The 19,156-nt window shown below is 24.8% G+C and overlaps 1 protein-coding gene across 1 annotated transcript; it reads left to right on the plus strand.

The window, feature by feature from the left end:
* The first annotated feature begins 1,692 nt into the window (after positions 1-1,692).
* LOC726441 lies at positions 1,693-12,047 on the plus strand. The gene is made up of 3 exons (XM_001122176.5): positions 1,693-1,858; positions 8,531-8,706; positions 11,238-12,047. The coding sequence occupies exons 2-3, from the start codon at positions 8,548-8,550 to the stop codon at positions 11,784-11,786; spliced, it is 708 nt and encodes a 235-aa protein (XP_001122176.1). The 5' UTR covers positions 1,693-1,858; positions 8,531-8,547; the 3' UTR covers positions 11,787-12,047.
* The last annotated feature ends 7,109 nt before the right edge of the window (positions 12,048-19,156 follow it).

Consider the following 19,156-nt stretch of genomic DNA (forward strand, 5'->3'; position numbering starts at 1 on the left):
TAAGTAGGTTAATGAATCATAAGCTTAAAATTTTTTATTATAAAAATTTAAATATTTATAATAATGTGTAATAATTTTATTTAAAACCTGTCGAATCGATCAAAACAATAAGTATGTTATTTCTAATTCCAATTTTATAAAAATATATATTCATATAAATTATCATATTTAACGAACATAAAGTAATTTATAAAATTCAAATATATGAGAATAAATCATATATCCAAATATATTTCTTCTCATTCTAAGGGAATTACAATACACACATACACGCATACTACACACAAAATAAATCTTCTCCCTTATATTACGTTATCAACAACATTCTCCATTAACCTTAAATCATGTCACTTAGAGCTTACATATCTACGTGCCTGCCTTTTTATTTCATTCATTTCATTTTATTTCTTTCTCATCTATTCTATTTTATTATTCTATTTTATTACTATCTTTACTACCATATAACTATATGACTATATATATATTTTCAAGAAGATCATAAGTAACTTTAAAATCGCTATTTACCATTATTTGCAATTATGTAGAAAATTTTGTAATAAGAATGCTTATTTATTTTACTATACTAACATATAAAGAAGTAATTTATGATCTATTGTATCCAAACAATGTTATATTCATTCTGTAACAATTTTTTGATTCTTTTTTTTCATTTTTTTATTTCATTTTTTAAATTTTCTATATAATATATCCCTGAAATAGAATATTATGTTTATCTAAGCCTAAAATGAATTGAATTGATTTTTTCACGATTGTGAAAAAAAATAGGATAACAAATTATTTGAATATTATAGAAAAAAGATCATGTCTCAAAGAAGATTAGAAAACACTATTCAAACTTTATCACTAATTCAAATATCAATTGATATCAGCTTTCAATAAATCCAAACAAAATCTAAATAATCCAAATAAGATCTAAGGAACGAATTTATTAGATTTAAAATAATTTATTCACAATCCTATAGTGAATTTGAGCATGATTGAGTGGATTCTTAATACAAAAATAAAATTAAAAACAACTTTTGACAGAAAAAATTATAATGATTGAAATTACAATAGCTACTAAATATGATGTTTATATTATTATGTCTGTAACTTTGGTTATTGTAATTTCAATCATCCAATTGTTTTAAATTTGCGCATTCTGCAGATTTGAAAGAACTCCCTAAAGATAAATTAAGCACAATAATATTAGCTCACTCGTTACACATTTTGGTTGCCAATCACCATAATATGCTTATACAAATAATAGATGAATTGTAATCGTATATTGACATGCCACATACACTGCCATGGATGTATACATATATATGAAATTCAATTTGAATTCAACTAATAATAGCAATCATCTTTTGCGAATATCTTGAAAAACCAAACATAAGCGGCGATTATATATACATAGAGAAAAACTATTCAAAATCTCGTTTTCCGTGTAATATATTTAAAAATCATTGGAGTCTATGAAAACTTCCCTTCTTCAAATAATTAATATCGAAAAAATAAGCAGATGATACTAATACACGATATTGGACCATGAAAAAACGAAGAATGAGTCCGCTTCTACGAGTCCATTTTATATATGAGAGATTAGATGCGGCCAAGGTCACATTTACTCCACAATTTTCCTCGTTCTTAAGGAATTGGCAACGTAGCGATAGATCGTTGCAACCATGGTAGAATGCGCGCCTCAGTCGAAGCGCGGACGTTGTTCCGTGCTCTTCCTTTTTCGTTTGTTTTCATTCGAATTTATTTCCATTTTTACAGGAAATCGGTTCATATTGAATCCCAGTGAATCCTTTTTCTTCGAACGCTCAATTTAACGAGTCCACGATTGTCCGAGGTAAGTCGAATGATATACTTTCGATCCTCGCATCGTGAAAATGCAATGAGAAAAATGTTTGCTCATTTGTGAATTAAAGTTAATGGAAAATATAGATTTTTTTATTTTAAGATTTTATCGAGAGATGTTTATAAAATATTTATGAAAACTTATATTTTTATGAGCATACATAAAGCAATGAAATTTATAGATACAGAAGTATCTATAGATTTATAAATATAGAGATATGGCATAAACATTATAATTATATTTTATTTTTTTGTAAATTCTACATATAATTTTTTGTAAAATATGTATATAATTTAATAATTATGTTTTTGGATTTTAAGATTTTAAGATTTATAATAAAAATAATAATTTATTGTTTTTTTATTGTTTGTTTGAAAACTTTTTCATTTTTGTCACATTGAAAATAAAATGGAAAATCATTAGAATGAATCTCATTCATGAAATGTATCTAATTAATAAATTTTAAAAAATGTATGTAAATAATATCGAAAGATCAATTACAAGATGAATTCCAAAAATTTTCTTCTGTATATCAAAAGATAAAAGTTTTATCATAACTATATAAAATATGAATTTTTTTTAGTTCACGAACATTGTGTTCAAGAAATTATATTTGAATTATAATGATTTAAACATGTTTCTTTTTATTATCTTATAAGAAATAATATTTTCATTTTCATATTTTTATTGGTTATTTTTACATCATCTTATGATTTCTTCTTGTACAAAATTAAGTTTCACAATATTTTTCCATTTTTGATACTTTTTATACAAAAATTAAGTTCCACAATACACTCCATTTTTAATACAGTAAATGTGAGATTCGCGTGATACCCTAATGTATTTCACATGAATGGTGAAAGTAGAGCATATCTGAAAGACTGTTAATGTGCATCTCGTACAAAGGGCGTAATGATATTATGATAAATAATCTCGCATAATTAATAAGATTGGACATTATTATTCATCAACTTGATATTATTCATCAACTCCCACATTCTCCATTTTATCATAAATAAATAATGAATCATCGATAAAGGAATCTTCAACTTGCTTGAAATATCATAATTTTTTGATTTTTTTCACGCTTCGTTCGTTATTTGATTTTTCCCTTAAATTGTTCTAAATAATTTTTTTAATTTAATTAAAAAATTTTATTTCCTTTTAATTTTTCTAATTTTTCTTAAATTCATAATGCAATATTATGAATCATTAACACAAAAATTGTCAACTTGTTAAAAAAAATTTTCGTTCTCTCATGATTTTTTAATAATTTTATTATTTTTATATCTCAATCACTATAACTTGACTTTTCTTCTTTTTATTTTTAAACGTTATTGGATCCTTGCTATAACAGAAGAATTGAGTATTTTTATTGTTATTAATAATAATTTCCATATTTCTTTTTAATTTTATTGATATGAATTATTAATGCAGGAATTGTTTGAAACAATTCTTTTTCTTTTTTTTTATTTTTTAAATATTATAACACGTGCCTAAAATATATTTATATTTCATCATTATATTTCATTGTTTTTTAATTATAATTTTTAACTATAATTTATAATTATTCTAAATTATATAATCTTGAATAAATTATAATGAAATTATAATAAATTATAATTAAAAGAAAAATATAAATCATTCTGATAATATTTATTTTATTTTTTTTAATTCATTGATCACTTTTTTAGATTATAGAAATTTTTTTAACTAAATTATAGCGAACGATTTCAATATTTTATAATTTATAATAATTTATAATTCTATAAAGTATTTAAAATATTTCTAAATCTTATATCTTCAAAATCTACAATAACCAAACAAACGGGTGATATTATTTTTTTCTTCTAGAATAAAATTTTTTTTAATTGATTGAAGCTTCATTTTCGAGTAAATCAAATTTAAAAATTTTTCAAATATAAGTATTATTATTGAATATAAATAAATTATCAATGGATCTTTATACTTAAAAATAAACGAAAAATATAAGAATGAAATTTTATCACTTAAATTTTTCTTTTTATGAATTCGAGATTGAACATGTACAATCAAACTGTAATTAACTGAAATTTTCAAATTCAATTTTCTTGATATAAATTATAAATTATAAATTATTGATTATAAATTAATTTTTATATGAAAAAAAATTATATATTTTTTGTTTATTTTCACATATATAAATATTCGATAATTCATTTGTATATAATTAGAAAAAAGTCAATTTGATTTGTATTTGAAAATTTTTTCAAATCAAAAAATTTTATTCTATATTTTTGGATTATTCTATATTTTATATTTATATAGAATGATACAATATATATGTAGAATCATGAAACATACATCTGTGATTCAAGTGATTATCATATATTTATATTTTTCCATTTACATAAATATATATAAATTAAATAAATATTAAATAAATATTAATAATTTGTTTTATCTCTTTACTTAATTTCTCTCGATTTTCTTCAAATAAGTCATCGACATATTTATTCAATATCTTTTGTTAAATTTATAAATGTTCTATTACACAATGATCTATTCTACAATAATCAAATTTGCAATTTTTAAAATACATTCTAAAAAAAAAAAATATGTTTCTTCTTAACAAATAAGCTCAATTCTACGAATTCATTATTTTTTTCTAATTATTCATATAAGTCTATTCACGTAAATATTCATCAATAATCTCAATCTTCACAGACGATTATATACAAATTTTATTTTCCTCTTTATATTTATTATTTTTTTTTCCTTTTCTTTTCGTTTCTAACAAATATATAGTGCTATAACAATAATTTTTGTATATAGAATATACACATATAAATTGCACATTAGCTAGAAAAAGTTTGCATTTGTTCAATTACTGATTACAGAAAAAATTATTTCTAATTTTTATTAGCAGAATTCTGTAAATGAATTTCCAAATCTTAAATTTGAAATTTAATTAATATGATATGATTTTAATATGATAATGTATTTTTATAACAATTTGAATTATTCAAAATCAATCAATTTTCTTTAAAATCACAATAATTTTTAAATTATGACATTTTTCAATGTATAATATATATTACGTGAAATTGAATTACATTTGATTAATTACAATTAAAAGAGAATCTTCTTATTTATAGAAACTGCACATTTTTTTCCAAATATTGAAATATTTAATAAGAATAAAATTCGTCTTTCGACGAATCTGAGCATTTTTTTTCTTTAAAAGTTTACTTTTATTGATAACTTCATTATCGATAACGAATCTGATATTAATTATACAAACAATTTTAATGATATCGATGTACAATCTGTGATACGATTGATACAATAAAGTTAAAAAAAAATGCAGAAATTAATGAAATTAATATATATGAATATTCATTTATCAACATAAAATTATTAATCTCTCACATTGCAAGATTATAAAAATCGTATTTGCAAATGTTATTGAAATTTTTATTCATAAAGAAATTATTATGATATTTCTATATAGGATTCATAATACTATTATCTAATTACTATTTTTATTTTTTTATAATTTACAGATTTCTTCTTATTAAATTATATAAAAAATAATTGAAGCTTTTAATGTTCAAAGTTGTATAATTTCTTTTAATCTTTAACTTCAAATAAGATTATCATGAATGAATTTTAATATTTATTAATTTATTAAATTTAAAAATTTATATTTTTTTTAACTTTCTTAACTTTCTTATATAAATTTTATTTAGAATCTATTTTTAGAATCTATTTTTAAAATCATTTCAATATGTAATGATTCTCTCACGAAGAAAAATTTCCCTAAATTTAATTTAATTATTATATCTAATAAATGTATTTTATAGAATGACTTTCATAAAAAAAGAAAAGAGAGAGAGAGAAAACAATTTGAAAGCTTATATGGCAAAGTCGAAACGATATTCGACTTGCAATTAAAATCAGTATTTCAATTGAACTTTCTCGATCAATATCCACACACAATTTTCATGGAACAGCGAACTTGCAGTAGACGATTCAGAAAATTTAAATGGGACGTGGGAAAACAAGGAAATTGTGTTCTCTCCAGCAAATCGTTGCCAGCCATCCGAAACCTTACCGAGGGCGATCGTACGTTCATTCTATTCAAGGAAATGAACACTGAAAATGAACTGAGAATTCGCAGTCTTTAACACTTGACTCTCGTTATTTCTTTGACTTAATTAATGTCTACGACTATTATAACAGAAAGAAAAAAATAAAAGCTCAATTGCCGATGATACATTTACAATTAATAATAATAATAATAATACACTTAAGTAATTATTGCAATAAAAGATAATTATTTTTTTGCATAATGTTGGAATATTTACAATTTGTTAATAATACATTATTGATTGAATATCATTGATCATAGTAATTCAAAAAATTCGATAAATATTCTTTTTAGGAAAAAGAATAGAATTCTGAATTTCAATCATATTTGCATTTTTTTCTTTCAATGAATTAGATATCAAATTCTTTAATGAGTGTTTTATTGCTAATTCTGAATTCTATTGAATAAACTTACTGTTTCAGTTTAAATTTATAATTCATTTATTGTCTGCTTTTTATTTTATCATTATTTTCTAAGTAATTTTAAAAAATGACAAGATCAGTGTTTTTAAATTTAAGTATGAAACCTATAAATTTTACTTTTCAAAGGTTTTTACAATTTGAACAGAATCTTCATTATCTAAATGTTCTATTCAGCAAGCATTTTGTTATCCAAACTATCACACTATCTCTATTCACAACATAAACATACGTCTTTTCCTATAACAGAGGAAATAAAGATTAATTTAAAATTTGACAATGATATATTTGCATAATATATATTATACTATTGAAAGAAAATTGAAAATAAGAAATTAGAAAGCAATGAAATTATTATAGAATTAATATGTGTATAATATTGGAAAATCCATCAAATTATTGGTATTAAAAAAGAAAGACGCATATTTCTTTATATATTTTTTTATGTATTAAAAAAAATTATGTTATTGTGCTAAATTTAATATAATAATTTTATAATAAAAATCAATTTTTATATCTTTTATATCTCAATTGCAATAAAAATATTGTAAATAAGCATATTATTTTTCTCAAAATATAGAATAATTCAACTCAGAAAAGTCAATATTCGAATTGTCTAATTCTTGAAGTTTTTGATTAACTAAATAGCGATTGAGAATATAATACGATATTCTTCAAGCAAGAATAAATCGAAAAGGAGAGTATGAAATTTCTATTTAGAAGAGTTTCTATTTAGTTTTCAAAACAGAGTTATATTCATCACAATAATTCTCTTTCAAGAGAAGCTTGAAAACAATGATTTGAATGCAATCGTTGTTCTTTCGTCTTATTTTAAGCCATAGAATCTGCCTGATCCCGTTTGTATTATAAATTAATTATGAATTCACTGTAAATACTATTATTAATATTTCATTATTAAAAAAATATTTAATTCAAGATTACATTTTCAAACAAAATTTTCAATGAAAATTTATTAGATTAATATTTAATTAAAAAGATATGTCTATTAAAGTTTAATTTTTCATTTCTTTAATGGAAATGAAAATTGTTAATTATTGTTAATTAACATTCTTTAAATAACTATCTGTGCAAAGCTCGATTAATTTCATGTAGAATTATTTGAAAGATTGTTTGAATAGCAACATAATAGAACTAAAGCAATAAAACTGATTCTTCGATCTTGACCAACGTTTGCTTAATCAGTAATTTCATTTATCGAGCTCGTGCTGCGTATTGTTGTAAAAGAAAAAAAAAAAAAAAAAAAAAAAAACGACTTTCCGCGTGTTCGACCAAATAATAGATGCTGAAAGAAACGTGGAATTATGTCGCGCAATTAGCAGTGAATCACACGTCGCGCATCTAAACGATCGTAGGAGAAGTTGCGTCAAGAGACCAGCTGAGGTCGCGTAGAATTTATTGTTTTTCTTGTAAATAGAAGAACAGAAAAATTTGTCTCAGATTTTTTAAGAAAGTTTTGCAACGAGTCTACGAAATACGAAATTTTTTTTTTTTCAAGTTAAAATAAATCCCAAGATCAATAAAGATCTAAATTTTTCTTAATATTAAGATCGATGAAAATTTTATCAAATACTTTCCAATATTAATCCTTTGCAACAACAAACTTGTAGTTAAAATGAAATTATATAACAAATTAATTTTGTTATTCAGTACGTTCAATTATTAGATTATTAAAATTTTTGTAAAACAATACATATTTTCAATATTTAGGTTTTCAATATTCATAATTTAATTTCATGTAATTTCAAAATATTTTGATTTATTGAGAATCAATGTTGAAAGAGTTGACTCAAAATGTTGAAGCTATTTAAACAATTTGTTATAAAAAGAAATTTCTCGAAAACAAATTTATTGCAAAATATTTATTTGTTAAATCATTTAAATCGTCCTTTTGAAATGATAATAATTAAAAAATTGTTCGAAAAATTCATGAAATTCATACATTTTTTTATTTAAAAATCATCAATGTTTAAATCATTTCAAGTGTATAAAAATAAATTAACTAAAATTGCAAAATATTTTTTATAAGCTCGTAAAATTATTCATGCTTATTCTTTTTCCATTGTTATTGCTATTTAACGATCAATTTTTCAGGTAACACCGTTCTAAAAATGAATAACGAAGTGGCCAAAACACGACCAAGCATCATTATGCTGGCATTCTCAACTCTTACACACATCCTCTTATTAGCACCAGTAATATATATAGTGGTTCTGTCCCTTCAACCTTTCATCTTTTTATCCTGGCATGTTATTTGTTCAACCTTGGGAGTAAGTAGTCATCTTAGCCAATACTAATTGCACAATGGATAATGCACTAATGGAAACAGGTGAATCAGAAATCTAGGTGGTTGACTCCTACATTTGTAACCCATTCTTGAAAAGTTTATTGAACGAATAATTAAATAATGGATGAAGCAACGCGTTGATTCTCGAGAAAAATCGATAAAACTGCCTTGTTTAAACTTGAAGATGAAAATTCTCAGTAATGGCTCTTTTTATTACTACCTAAAAGTGTAATAGATCTTTGTTTTATAATAATTTTTCATTTAATCGAGAATTTTATTATTTTTTCAATTTTGAATCGAATGAATTGAAAAAGGAATAATAATATATAACTTTGCAAAAAGGAAATGAAAATATTTGTTGATACAAATGTTTCAATTCAAATTAACCCTCTTTTGATTGATAAATCTTCTTTTTGTTTGAAATAGAACTAATTAAAAAGATGATTCGTGGAAAGTTTCGAATATGAAATATCATCTATTAGGAAATAGTTAGAACGCGGAAGATCGTTTATGTGGATAACCACAACTTTTTTTCGTTTTTATGATCTATGTTTCATACTGGATAAGTAACGAAGAACGTAATATTAGATTGATTGAAAGTTGTTAAATTTTTCTTATAAAAGAAATCCAGTATATTATAACTCGGTTACTTAGCTTATTTTTGTTATAAATTGATCAAATATATTTTAAGTAAAGTAAAAAGTGAAAGTAAAAAATATACAATAAAAGTAATTTTATTAAATAAATAAGTTAGATCTCTATAAAATGTTTGGTCAGAAAAATATTTGATTAAAATAATATATTAGATATTGAAAAATATTGAAATATAATTTTATATATATAATGAAATCATTTTTTTACTATATGTAAATAATATTAGATATATTTCCATAAATTTATATATAAAATCTTAAAGATAATTCACTAGACCTATTAAAGTGACTCTAATTATTTTTCTTGTAGTTATTATGTTTGAGTTTAAAAATATCTTGATGTTATGATCTAATACAGTGCATTTAATGCATACATAAAATATTATGTATTATTATGTCAAATGCATAACAAGATACTAAATATTTCTTTATATTTTTGAGATATATAATAAGATTGCAAGATTGATATCAGATTATAACAATGAGAGAATTGAGGTTACATTATTATTTGTATCGTTTAAAAATTTCGTATGTAAAAGATATAAAATGTAGTAATGATTCAAAGACTTCATTTAATCATCTCAATTCTTAGATCATCGTTGTATTTGAAAGAATGGTGGCTTCTATTTATTGAAAAAATTGAATAATGTTCTTTAAATAAATCAAATATAGAATCAAGAACACAGTCTATAAAATTAAGCGAAAAATAAATTTTCAATAAAGTAAAAGAAAATCACTTGGTATAATCGAAATTGGTATTTTCCCTAGAAAATAGAGAGAAAAGGATATCATGTCAATTCATTATCTTCTTAAAACACTGTAGGCGTTCACACATACATACCAAATTAAACGGAGAACGAATTCATCGTTGACCTAGATTGACAAATTAATTGCAACATTCCCCGAGTAAATTAAAACGATCAGCATTGTTTCCAATTGCACTGTCCATCAAAAATCCTCGAATAACGAACATTTAAAAAAAAACGATTAATAATTCTTACGAATTGCTATTGCTTAGAATTTTTAGAATTTTATCCTAATATTTCATTAACTAGTTTTTTAAAGAATCAAATGACTAAATAAATTAAAGTTCATGTATATAGTCAATGATGAATTTATCATTATGGAGAGTTCAATCATAAACAATATCAATATGAAATATTGCTTTCAATTTTTTAATTGTTTAGCATTATGCAATAATAATCAATATTGATTATTGTTAATTCTGTAACACGAATACAATTAATATATGCACAAATAAACAATATAATAAAGATATTGACATTATTAATATATCATAATATCAACATTCTATCTAATTTCTAATGAAATTAGATGCAATGTTACCAATCATTAATGTAACTATCTTCTTAAAGAATAAAATGACTAAATTAAAACTTATTTATAACAAATAAATTTATTGATCATGGTTCAGTTATAAATTTTCTCAAAAAATTTCATTAACATCAAAAATGAGGAATACTTTTTAATTTTTTAACAGAAAATTCTTAGAAAAAGTATCCCATCAACATCAAAAATAAAGAATTCTTAATTTTTTAATGGAAAATCTCTAAAGAAAATATTCCAATAATATCGACAGAGAATATAGAATTCCTTTTAATTTTTTAATTATGCAATAATCAACTAATTCAATAATAATAAATATGATTAATATATAAAAACATTAAAATATCAGCCTCTAAATAAAATTAGCTACAACGAAACATTGGGATAAAATTTCTACTGCTCACACAACTGAACAATTTTAAACAATAATAATTTCATAAACAATGAAATGCCATGAAAGTTTGTTTCTCTTTTTCGAATTTTTACGAATAACAAATTTTTCTCATTGACACAGGTCGGACTTTTGACAATGGAGGGAGTGTTCTGCGTTTCTGGCGACGCTTATATGAATTGGAAGGTATCCAGGATGAGCAGAGGATTGATTCATTTGATCCTTCATCTAATAGGATTGCTGTTGGTGTTGATCGGTATGATCATGATAATAATCGGCAAGATAGAATACAAGAAATCTCACTTCGTCACAGTTCACGGGATTATCAGCTTGATCAGCATCATTTTTGCGGTTCTGATAGCCGCGTCCGGCTTCGTCGTTATCTTTGACAAATGTCTGTATCATGGTTGCATCAGACCAATAATTCTGAAAATTATGCACTCGTTCGGTGGTATTTTTGCCACGATACTCTTGTTAGCCGGACTGATCACAGGGATTTACACAGGATGGTGGCCTGGCACTTGCCTTGGAAGAACCCTGTCGGTCGCCTCATTCGTCGTTGCCGCTTGCTATATCTTTTTGAAACCGATTTTGGGTATCATTTCTAGGTGCAAAGTGCTTTTCGAAGGTGTACCTAATGACAATGAAGGAGAATTGAACAATGAGTATTGATTGTGATTTTGGAAATGATTGTTTTATTGTTTGATGTTATTGATGGATTATAGATTGGATATTGAAATTTTATATTGTAGCTAATTTTATATTGTATTGTTGATATAAGGGACTGTCTTATTTAAAATAAGATATTTAATTCTATCCTTTTGTTGTGATAGTTCTGAAAGATATAGTATATATATATCTTTTTTTTTTTGTTTGTTTTTCATGCAATTTGAATTGTATGAAATGATGAATACATTGTAAAAAATATTTTTATATCATGTTCTTTTTGTCATATTTTAAAATCATCGTTATAATGATATTATATTTGTACGCTGTAATATAATATTGGTATATATATCATGCTGTGGTAATACTATACAGCATAGATAATGCTATAGATAATACTAATGCACTATAATAATAACATCGTGTGCTATATTATACAGAATAATATAAGGCTAATAATACAATATATTGTACAATATTACACTGCATAATAGCAATAATAACATACATCGTGCTATAATTGTATAATTCAGTATATAATAGTAGTATTTTGTACTGTATTATTATACATAATTATTCAATATAATACTCTAACATTGTATTATCTAATGCAGTATAGTATGTAGTTATGCTATGATATAATAATATAAAATCTTTGTATATATGATATAGCATAATATTTTTAATATTTAAAACAAAAGGAAACATTTTCAAACTTTTATATGAAATTAAAGGGTTTAAAGAATATAAAATTCCAATATTTAAATAATAATGTTGTTGAAAATTTATAAAGTACATATATTTAGTTGCAAAAATATTCATATATTACATTATTAAGAAAAATTTTGAAATGTATTTTGAAAAATTTGACTTTAATGAAAATTTTTTGTATATATAAAACATAGATTATGTAACAATTTATTTTTGAATTCGAAATTAATCTTAATATTTTTTCTATAACAATGTTGTAGAGCATTAAAACTTGAATACTTTATTTGTAATAATAATTTAATATTTTATATTTTACGAAATTATTTTTAAGGAACAAAAATAGTATTAAAACTTTACATTTCTTTCAAATAATATTCTATTTAATAAAAAAATTGCTACATATATGTATAAACTATTATAGTGTACATATATTAGTTTATAACATTTTGTATTAAACAGAATTGTTATTTGTTTTGATAATACTTTTCATGATAATTTATTAATTGAATTCATATAAAGTATAAATATTTTTACGATTGACTATATAAATTTTCACTTTTCTATTGACAAAAAGGATTTTATTTTTTTTAAATATACATATATATGTACAATAATCAATGTCAAAATTTAAAGTATATATTCAAAAACGTAATTGTATTCAAAATTTATTTAGAATCCGTTCAATGAACGAAATTATGATTTTCGATCAAGACTGCAATAATGACAGAAATCGATAAATGTCATCAGATTATTTCATGTCATTTTATCGCGTAATTAAATAAGATCTGATCGAGTTTAATCGAAACATTATTATCACTCATCGAACACGTAATCAAAATTCTTTTTAAGAGAATTGAAAATATTTTCACAAAGTTTGTATTTTTTAAAAAAAGAAAATGAATTTTTAGAACTCAAATACACATTCCGTCCTTCAATGATTGCACATTTTCTAACAATCATTGACAAATATTGTAATTCCTTAGATAATCATTATAATATTTAAGAGATATTTAAATAATTCAATTCAAATTTTAATCTATGAAGTTTAATGCAAAGAATTATGTCGATTGTTAATCAATCAAAGTACAAAAGAGTACAAAGTTTAAATTATTCATGACAATTTGAATAAGCGATATTTATTCCTCTTTAGACAAACTGAATATATTACATCCAAGTTTAATTTCAACAAAAAGTTTTAAAATACCTAAGAATAGCATTTATCAAATCTTTAAAAATATTTCAATAAGAAAAGAAATTCAAAAGTAAAATTTCACTCATGTCATGGCGCTCAAGTCAACAATCCAATTTACCTACGGCGAATCAATCGAGAAGTAAGATATTTGAAATTAAACATTGCAATGTTAAATTCGCGACTGGAAACAATATTTATTTCACCGTTGCTGTGTTCATCGAATTGTCTACATCTGAAAAGAAAGAAAGAAATGGGATGCAAATGCACGAAAAAATGCTTGTATACTCATCGATAAAACAGACACATGTTACAAAATGTACAAACAAGTATTATTAAAGAATGTTTAACCGAAAGAAGAGATGAAGATTTTAATATTAAACTTTAATTCGCTTAAATATAAGTTAATTTTCAAATGAACGAATAGAGACAATAGAGGTGGTGGCGTTATCGTCAACCATATATATCAACACTTTATTAATTACACACGCATCATATACATATACATAGAATTTACATAATGTATATATCTTTCGCAATGCAATGTACATGTATATTAATACAATTTCTTATTCTCGATATAATTTCATCGCCTTTTAAATATCTTTTTTCTCCCTAATTTCTCCCCCTCTTGGACATTTCCTTAATTCTTTCATAATCAACATACGATAAACATTTCGAACATCACGAATCATCGTTCATTCGTGAAACTTTCCTTCCTCTCGTATTTTTTTTTTCTTTTTTTTTTTTGTTAAAATATGAAACATCATTTTATGCAATATGTTTTACATCGTTACATTTATATTATTTGTTTTGTATACGTATATACACGATTCGACCAAAAATTTGAAATCAATACATGAGTGTATGAAAAACTTGAGGATCAAAAAAAGAAAAAAAAAGAAAGAAATTTATTTTAGCATTCTGTCATTTCAAACTTAGATTGTATAGAATTGTAAAGAAGAATTTCAATAACACGATTAAAAAAATTAGTATTGGATATATATTTAGGAAAGTAATTCTAAATTTTTGGCCTGTAGTGTATATATGTATGTATATTTATATATGCATATGTAAATAAGTACACGTTTTGGTTTAAATTTCTCTTTTTATAACTTGACCGTCTTAAAATTATATGCACTCTTTTTCTACTTCTGTTTGACACTCGCTACATGCCTATACGTATCTCATATGTGTCTCTCGGTTTTGATCGAAAATCAAATTGGTTTATCATTTTAGTTTATTTTTATATAACGATTTTAACAAACAATACGTTAATTTTTGTAAACACTTTATCTTCCATATTAATTCTAGAAACAAACTTGTTTGTTGAATTATAACGAGAATTAAGAAATCGAGAGACACAATGGTGTGTACCAGAATTACAACTTTTCAATATAATTTCTTCAATAGATTCCAATTTATAATTCTATTCTTCTATAATCCAACAACGATTTCCCGATAAAATCATTGCTCGCGCCAACGTACAAAAATCTGTATTTATCAACGAACGAATATTAATCCTATCGAATTCCACGAAATATAACAACACATCTTTTATCACCTACGCTATCCTCGCTCTCGAACGCTTTTCTCTTTTTCTCGATTTAGCTCTAGGACACGTTACTTTGTACTGTTCGCTCTACTGGTTGCTCTTGGTGACGTAAAATCCGCAACGTTATTCGATAACCGTAAATTCCCAATGATATATATATCAAACGAATTAAATAACAATCTGTTCCGTTTAATTTCCTTTTTATTTTAAATAAAATTTTTTAAAACACAAAATAATTTTCATAATAATAATAATAACAAATCAAATTATGCAAGAAATAATTTATTTAAATATTTTTGAATATTTTTCTTTTTAACAAATAATAGCTGAAATTATTAAAATTATTAAAAATAGTACAAAAAGTTTTAGAATGGAACAAATAATCGAACTTATTTACTAAATTTTTAATCACACATTATGTATAACAGTTGTAGGGTAAAATCTATTTATTTCGTACGAAGAGAAGATTAAAATTAATATTTACAAACAACGCTTGAAATAAATATTCGCATCGACAAGATTTAAGAAGAAAAAAAAAAAGAAATTCAAACAAAAATCATCCAGTCACGTTTTTCAAACAAAATTACACATTTGAGATACGATCTTCTAATTCTTTCCTTTTTCATTTTAATATCGACGTATTACCGTGTTGTGTTACTGATAATTCTACGTCACCTAATCTTAACCCTACCTAGGACAGTCGACCACGTGGCCTGACCGGTTTAAACCGGTAGCTAATGCTATTTTAATTAATTAATAATTATTATTTAATTATTATTATTACTCATTATTTTGTATAACATAACTTTTTTTCATAATAATAAATATTGTTATTGTTGTTGTTAATGACGCGCTAAATCTTTTTTTTTTTTTTGCTTAAATTCCTTTTTTAAACCTGCATTAGATTTGCCTATCTAGCCTAAGGACATTAAATTTTCTCTCGAATGCTTATCTATCAGTCACCTTCTTTCCCACCGAATCCCAAGTATTTTTTTATTTTTATTTTTATCTTTTGTCTCTTTTTATATATATATATCTATATATTATATATAATATATATTTCTCTTAATCGTATTTCTCTTGAACTGATGAAATCTCTGTTCAAATCGATCGAACGATGTCATTCATCAATGTCGTTTTCCTTATCAGAAGAATTTCATTTTCCTTGATTATGTCTCGGATATGGCTAGTTGGAATGTGTTTGTCCCGCATTTTCTCGGTACACAATTTTCGCTTCTCTTATCAATCTTCGAATATCATTAATGCGCATGCACATGGTTAATCTAACGTCTCTTTTCGTGTGTGAACAACGAACAACAACGGAACAATTGAAAGAAATTAACGATTCCGTCCAAGAAAGTATGGTACAAACGATCAGATCATTAAAAGTGTCAACGATGCTTGATGATTATATACGCTTTTTGGTTTTCGATCAGTTTGTTCATTTTGTACGTACTCGTGATTGATTTGTGTGAAATGGAGAATCGATTAGATAGGGCACTCGATTAATTGAAACAATTAATTGGAATTATAAATTTTCGAGGTGTTCAATATATGGATCGATTCGATAAACTTTCATTTGTCTTCAATACGAGGGGCTTGAATAGGCCCCGGTATTGGATTCCGAATTCCGATCTTGGGATTCGAATATCGTTCTTTATTTATTTAGTGTTTTTTGTTTTTGTGTTTTTCTCTTTTTTCCTCTTTTTGCCTATTTTTTTTTGTTTTTTTTTTTTTTTTTGTTTTCTCTGAAGCTCTGAGTATTAACAACGACTAGGTTTCTAAAATATTAATTAGGTCAACAAGGATCCACCTCGTACGCGGTTAATGAGGATCCTTTCTCCACTTACTCGTCCCTTTGAGCAAAGGATCGATGGCAAAGGACGATTAATTAACTCTTAACGTCCACTTCAATCTTTTGCTTATATCGTATAAGAAATGATAGAATATTATTTAATGAAAGTACTAATAATTGCAAAAAAGTTTTCAACTCGATCGAAATTTTCAAAACTGCTGAACAAAAATCTCTATTTTAAAACATTGCAATTAAAATTACTTAAAATTTTTGAGGGAGAAAACTATTTCTTTTTTAATTTAACGTAAACGTAAGGATCGAAGGGGATGTAAAACAAGTTTCTAATTTTAACTATCAATTGAATGAAAATTATTTATAAAAAAAAAAGATGATGAAGTAGAAAGATACGATTAAGTTAGACGTGTGTAATGAACGCGAGTATCAGTGGACTGTTAAGAGGACAGAAAGTGGAGTTAGGCCTTTGTTATTCTAGAAAAATTACACACGTATTTTTTTCACTCACTCCTCGCGCTCTTTCACTCATTCATCATCAACAAAACGCATCGCAAAATTCGCACAAAATTCGCGCACGGATGTGAGTTTAACATATTTGGTATCTCTCTCTCTCTCTCTCTCTCTCTCTCTCTCTCTCTCTCTCTCTCTCTCTCTCTCTCTCTCTCTCTTTTAATTCTTTTAAATTTGAACGCAGCGGGTTTTTCGGTAATGTTTAATTAATATCTCCGCCTCCCCTGAACCTCTTACAATATATCAAACGACGATCGTGTATCGCATTTTTTTTTTTCTTTTTAATTTTCTTATTCTCGTCTTTTGTACACGTAAATATAATAAACTATGCGACGCGTACACCAGTGTACAAGCGTCTATAAATATAATGTAATGTAAATATACATATATATATATATATATATATATATATATATATAATATGTATAATATACTATATATGTATATCTGTAACGTGTGTATATATGTGTATATATATGCATACATACATACATATATATATATACGTAAGTATATACGATAAACGTTATATGATATACAGCTAGCAACACTTTACAAACGGGGTCACATAAAAAATAAAGAATCACGATTTCTCACGTTTATTGACTGTGTACGTACGCGCGAAAATTGTCCACAGTGTTTGCTCACGAGACACTGCTCGGATCACTGACTTATCGTTTATTTTATAATTCCTATTTTTGGGGTCTCAAGCGACCCGAAACGTTCTCCTCGCTGACCCGTGAAACGACACGAACCTTTCCCTTCTTTCCTCCCTCCCCTCTTCGTGCAAAAATATCCTCCTCCTCGTGTATTATTCAAAACGCCCCCCTTTTCTTCTTTTTTGATTCTCGTCTTTTTTCTTTCCCCTCTCCTCTCTTCTCTTTTTCCCTGCGAGCAAGCAAGCTCGTTTCGCAAAAGAGTATAGTACATATACAGCTAATATGTGTCTAGGAGACTCCCTGAAATGTTTACGCGGGTGGAAAATAGAGATATTATTATTATTATTATTATTATTATTAAGGAGGCGTTGCACTTGGAACAGGTCTACGAGAAAATAGAGATACGTGTTTTTCTTCTTTGTAACGAGGACAGTATATCAAGTGTTCGTCGTCCTCCAATTGTAGATCGAATTGATTGATCGAATTGCGCGAATTTTTAAACGGACGAAATATATTGGGTTTAATTGGATTTTATCTATTTTTTTCCTCTGGAGCAAAAATAACAATGAAGGGAAATTTGAAAGGAATTAAGAAAAGAAAATAATAATAATAATGGATTGGATGAAAATATAAAGTTGTATTATTGTTGTTTTAAGCTTATATGCCATCTGCAATTTTTTATTCTCTATTAATTTACTTATTGTTATTCAATATTTTTTAAAAGGCAAAGTGTGATATACATGTATATTTTTATCATTTTATATCATGCATGAACTTGATAACTTTTTAATTAACTTATTTAGACAGTTCCCCTTCGCAAATATGATTATCATTTTATTATTAATAGAGAAAATGAAAATGGAATCCTTCTATACATCATAGCTTTGTAATTTATATTATATACCATAGAATTAAACTATTTCATCCCCTTGATTCTTAAAG

Source organism: Apis mellifera, linkage group LG6 (assembly GCF_003254395.2).
Source record: "Apis mellifera strain DH4 linkage group LG6, Amel_HAv3.1, whole genome shotgun sequence".
NCBI lineage: Eukaryota > Metazoa > Arthropoda > Insecta > Hymenoptera > Apidae > Apis > Apis mellifera.